The 6000-nt window shown below is 40.5% G+C and overlaps 1 protein-coding gene across 1 annotated transcript in view; it reads right to left on the reverse strand.

The window, feature by feature from the left end:
* LOC132828094 (cathepsin E-A-like) overlaps positions 1-6000 on the reverse strand; it is a 28694-nt gene extending 22694 nt beyond the window's left edge. Inside the window, exons 1-2 of the mRNA XM_060845004.1 lie at positions 5851-6000; positions 4928-4956 (exon numbers count right to left, since the gene is read on the reverse strand). Of these exons, the coding sequence (XP_060700987.1) occupies positions 4928-4956; positions 5851-6000 (179 nt within the window). The remainder of the gene's footprint in view (positions 1-4927; positions 4957-5850) is intronic.

Here is a 6000-nt window from a genome sequence, read left to right on the forward strand (position 1 = left end):
GTCTAAACATTTTTGGTTTGATTATACTTGATCATTGATATTCCAGAGCCCTCTGGGGCAGAGAATCTCAAAATAACACAGTGCTCTGAGGGAAGAAATTTCTCCTCATCTGAGCCTGAAATGATTGGTCTTTCTCCTGAGAATATGGCCCCCATTCCTTGACTATCCAGAGGGACAGTCACTTAAGATGAAAATAAACACACCACCAGGGTCAGGCTAGTTAGGAAGCTCAAAACAAAGCTAAAATTGTGAGGTTGTAAACAATCTTACTGACTTTTAGATACTCTAGTCTTCCTCTGTACAAATTTCAATCAACTGCACCATCCTTAGGAAATTTTTTTCTGTTTTGTTACCTTTTAAGGCATTCTGACAAATGGAAACAGCAAAGGGCAAAAATTATCCACTTCATTCTCTCTTCCAATCAGGGCCAATAAGTTGCTTGAAGTCAGGGTTCACGTTCTTGTAAATGTTTAAATCTTTGCTTTAAACTCTGGATTACTGTACTGTGGGAGACAATACTCCAAGTGCAATGGGAACAGGAAGTCAAGTTAGTTTTATAGTGAATTATCAGAACAAACTTTATGCTGACCTTTTTCTTTACTAAGTCAGAACCAATTGGAAACGTACACTGCTCCAATATTAATCATCGTGAGATACAATTTCTCAGATTAAAAAATATTCATTTGTTGGTTACACCCAGTAAACAATCAGAGGCTTGGAACCTGGAAGCAAACAAAAAGGAGATTTGACCAAAGTAGTTGAGTTGCCAGATCAAAAAATCATTGTTAGCATTTGGATACATACTGCAGAATGACTCAGCTTTTAATTGTTAATGTGAGCATATAGATCTTTAAAAAATAAACAAATTTTAGTTTATGCAAAAGTAGGCTCATTTTAAGATTTTCACGCAGCCAGTTAGTTAGCATGAAGACTACATCAACACATTCACTAATCTGCCAACTTTGTGCATCCAAACATTGGACTATCCCATTTAAAACCAGAAGGTAGCAAATTCTAACCCAGTCCCAATCCCAGTCCCTAACCCAATTTTAGTTGCATCGCATTAAACTTTTGCTATAAATTCTGTGTCCTATGATCTTATACTTCACAATCAACTGATGCAGGAGCAGCTCTCCAAAAGCTAATGTTTCCTAAATAGACCTTTTGGACTATAACCTGGTGTTGTTTGATTTGTAATTTTGTATACCCCAGTCCAACACCGGCACCTCCAAATCATAACCCAATCCCGATAATTTTCTACTTAAGTCCAAAACTCAACTGAAATTTAAGACTCATATATTCTGATCAAGATTCATCAAGGATATTGATTACAGCATTAACTACAACAATTTCCTCAAACAAGAATGTGAAAAATGTACATGATTTTATGCACCTATATTTATTCACACAAAAGCAGAGGGATGTTGGAAATCTGAAATAAAACCTGAAAAAACTCAAAAAATGTTAGAAAATATGCAATAGATCATGATTGCCAAAGATCTGTGGAGAGAGAAACAGAGTTAACATTTCAGGTAAATAATACTTTGGATGGTAGATTGTTGATGATGATTTTGCTAATTGTAATTACATTTCTCTAGACTTCTCTTTTGTTCCTTTATTTGTCCCACTAATATCTCTTTTTGCCTGATTCACATTACCCATTTTTTTTTTCATTTAACCTCCCAGAAGGAAAAAACAAGTAAAACTTGTGAATGATACATACTATCTAATCTAGGAGCAACCTACTGCAGCTGTACTGAAAACAACAAATGCTGGAGATCACATCGGGTCAGACAACATTGAATTGTAGAATTCCTACAGTGTGGAAACAGGTCCATTGGCCTAACAAGTCCACACCAACTCTCTTCACCCCTACCCTATATTTAAACTACACATCTCTGCACACTATAGGCAATTTAGCATGGTCAATGCACCTGAGCTGCACATCTTTGGATTGTGGGAGGGAACCAATGCAGAAGGTCCAAACTCCAAATAGACAGTTGCCTGAGGCTGAAATCAAACCCAGGTCCTTGGCACTGTGAAGCAGCAGTGCTAACCACTGAGTCACCATGCCACCACCCATGGAGAGACAGCAAGCTAACATTTTGAATCTAGATATCAATTCATCTCTAGCATTTGTTGTTTTCCATACTATCTAATTCACCTGGTGTGCTTCAAAATCAGCCTGACCAGTGCATTCATTCTTAGGAGCATTTTTACTGGTTTACAATTCTTTCAATTTCCAGGCTTGCCTTTTTTTGCTCAGAGCTTTGAGTATAGGAGTCGGGACATTATACAGGATGTTAGTGAGGCCTCTGCTAGAGTACTGTGTCCAGTTCTGGTCAACCTGTTATAAGAAAGATATTATTAAGCTGAAGCAGGTTCAGAAGAGATTTACCAGGTATGGAGGGGTTGATTTATAAGGAGAGTCTGGATAGGCTGGAACTTTTTTCACTGGAGCGTGGAGGGATGACTTTATAGAGGTTTACAAAACCATCAGAAATATAGATTAAGTAAATGGCAGGTGTCTTTTCCCAAAGGTGGGGAATTTCAAGACTAGGGGGCATATTTTTAAGGTGCGAGGAGAAAGATTTAAGAAAAGAGATGAGGGACCTTTTTTTCCACAGAGGGTGGTTCATGCGTGGAATGAACGTCCAGAGGAAGTAATCGATTAGGGTACAGTTACTGGGCATTTAGATGAGTACACTAATGAGAAATGTTTGGGGGGGACATGGGTCTAGCAGAGGCATGTGGGACCAATTTAGATTGGGATTATGGTCGGCAAGGACTGGTTAGCTCAAAGTGTCCTTTTCCGTGCTGTGTCACTCTTTGACTCTATGATTCCTTCCTTTCACCTAGCATCGTCTTTTTCTTTGTAGTTTCCTCCTATTTCCTTTTTTCTTCTTCCTGTATTGCATTTGCTTAAACAGGTTTCATCTGTAAATCTTTCCAGTGATAGGCAATTGATTTGAAATGTTAGCCATTTCTTTCTCTGGAGGTGCTGCTTAATATTTTTCCAGCATCAACTATTTTAACTTCACCTTCAATTTTCCTGTTCATCATTTACTTGTTCAAGAGCATCATCTACTGGTTTATGAGAAGAACAACAGCAGGAGTGAGACCTTTGGACAATAACTAGCATTTTTAAAATTCATTTTTAGAATGTAAGAGTTGCTGTCAAGGACAGTATCAATTGCTTATCTCTAACGGCCCTTTAGAAATTGCTAGTGAGCTGTTTTCTTGCACTCACATACACTGTTCTGTTTGGGCTGAAGTTCCAGGATTTTAACCCAGCAAAATAATTCCAAGTCAAGTAGGTGTGACCAAGGGGGGGACTTGCAGGTGGGGAAGTTCCATTGTTCTACTGCGTTACTTCTAAATGTAAAGGTCATGGGTTTAGACAGTGTTACCTATGGGCACTTGGTGAGTTAAGACCATAAGACATAGGAGTGGAAGTAAGGCCATTCGGTCCATCGATTCCACTCCGCCATTCAATCATGGCTGATGGGCATTTCAACTCCACTTACCAGCATTCTCCCCGTAGCCCTTCATTCCTCGTGACATCAAGAATCTATCAATCTCTGCCTTGAAGACATTTAGCGTTCCGGCCTCCACTGCACTCTGCGGCAAGGAATTCCACAGGCCCACCACTCTCTGGCTGAAGAAATGTCTCCGCATTTCTGTTCTGAATTGACCCCCTCTAATTCTAAGGCTGTGTCCACGGGTCCTAGTCTCCTCGCCTAACGGAAACAATTTCCTAGCGTCCACCTTTTCCAAGCCATGTATTATCTTGTTAGTTTCTATTAAGTCCCCCTCAATCTTCTAAACTCCAATGAATACAATCCCAGGATCCTCAGCCGTTCCTCATATGTTAGACCAACCATCCCAGGGATCATCCGTGTGAAAATGAGTTGCTGCCTTGCATGTTATAGATGCTAACAATGACGATTTAATGGTGGATAGAGTGAATACTTAATGTGGTAGATGTTACATCAAACAAAATGTTTGCCTTGGATGAAATGGAGCAGCTTGAGTGTTGCCGGATCTGAATCAGCCAAGTGCAGAGGATTCCTACACACCCCGACTTGTGCATCGTCATGTGGGGAAACGTTTCGGACAGTCAGGAGAGGAGTTAAATGGAGCATTTTTTTAATCACCTAACTCTTCAAAAAGAGTTAATTTTAGCAAATCCCAATTTCATAAGTATTCCTGTCACTGCAATTACAAGGTGTGGAGGTGCTGGTGTTGGACTGGGGCGGACAAAGTCAGAAATCACCCGGACACTAGGTGACTTCACCTGATGAAGGAGCAGCACTCTGAAAGTTTGTGATTTCAGCTAAACATGTTGGACTGTAACCTGGCATAGTGTGACTTCTAATTCTGCATTTACAAGGAAATGGTTTCACTAGTTTGGAAGAAAGAAAGTGTTTGTACATGAAATAACTTGGGTAAAGATTTTCTCTTATTGTTTGAATTAATAATGAGGATTTTTTTTTATCCAAGCAGCATTGAGAGCATCAACCATTCAGACTGGATCTTTATTAAGTCCAGTGTTTTGTGTTGAATGATTCTGCTTGAGCAGAGAAACTGGTAGACAATACAATAATTGGAAAAACCCTGGGAACCCAGCTTACTTGGCTCATGCCTATGTCTCTGGAAGTATTCTACAGTCCAGCTGCTCACTCTAACTGAAGCAGATTTGGTGTCATATTCACACTGGAGCTGAGGTACAAATATGCAATTTATCTTTAGTGCTACAGCGTACCCTGTTATCTCAGCGACATTATTTATTTACAACATTGCCTGAGATCTCTGGCATTGAGAACCTTGGTTGAGACTTATCTTCTTAAAACCTGGCTGTTAATATCCTGGTCTCCTCACTGTACAAGCATCAGCTTGCTAAACATGTGTCTTATACATATATTACCTGTGTTCCTGTTCACTTCCACTGACTTCCTATACATGAAATTGGAAATATTTATTCCAATCAATAATTTTTTCCAAACCAAATGCCCCTTCGAGTGTCAGCATACACTTGTTGAACTCCAACCTTGTGTCAAATTCCCTGCAAATCCACCTTTTCCTTCAATACCAATATTTAAACTTGGTGTTAGAGACGCCAATCATCTTTCCCAACCACAGAATTCCCATTCCAAGCTGCTTTGCCTTGCAACCTCTCCCGTGCATTTAAAATATTTCTCCCGACCCCATTCTTTTAGCCAATTCATCTTAAATCATTTGCCATTCTATCCATGTCTCTCCTGTGTGAATGACCTCTAGGTCACCTCATCACTTCAAAGGTGCTATACAAATGCATACTTTTCTTACTGCCAGACTTCCTTATATGGTCTTGTCAGTGTCAGTATTGTATTGGAAGAGCTTGGCTAGGAGCGTGGCAAGTTCTGGAGCACATGTTTCAGGCTATTGCCAGAGTGTTGTCAGAACCAAAAGCCTTTGCAGTGGCCAACGTGTTTAACCATCTTTTGGTTTCATCTGCAGTGAGGGAAGTTAGCTGAACACTGGCATCTAGAATGTGTGGACCTCTGCAGGAAGCCAAGGTGAATGATCCAGTCGCACTTCTGGCTGAAGATTGCTGCAAATGCTGCAGCTTTGTCTTTGCTGTGTTATATTGGGCTACCTCATTGCTGAGGATGAGGTGATTAACGGAGGCTCCTGCTCCTGTTTGTTGTCCACCACTGTTCATGACTGGATGTTGTAGCACTGCAGAGCTCAAGTTTGATCTATTGATCGTGGAATTGCTTAGTTCTATCACTTGCTGCTCACACTGTTCAGCTTGCGGTAGTTCTGCTTTGTAGCATCACCTGTTTGGCACTGCCTTTTTAGGTTTACCTGGAGCTGCTCTTGATGTACCTTCCTGCAGTCTTCATTGAGCCCGGGTTGATCCCCTGGTTTGATGGTAATGGTGGAGTGCAGAATAGACTGGGCCATGAGGTGCAGATTGTGTTTGAGTACATTTCTGCCACGACTGATGGCCCACAT

The sequence above is a fragment of the Hemiscyllium ocellatum genome, chromosome 26 (genome assembly GCF_020745735.1).
Source record: "Hemiscyllium ocellatum isolate sHemOce1 chromosome 26, sHemOce1.pat.X.cur, whole genome shotgun sequence".
Classification (NCBI taxonomy): domain Eukaryota; kingdom Metazoa; phylum Chordata; class Chondrichthyes; order Orectolobiformes; family Hemiscylliidae; genus Hemiscyllium; species Hemiscyllium ocellatum.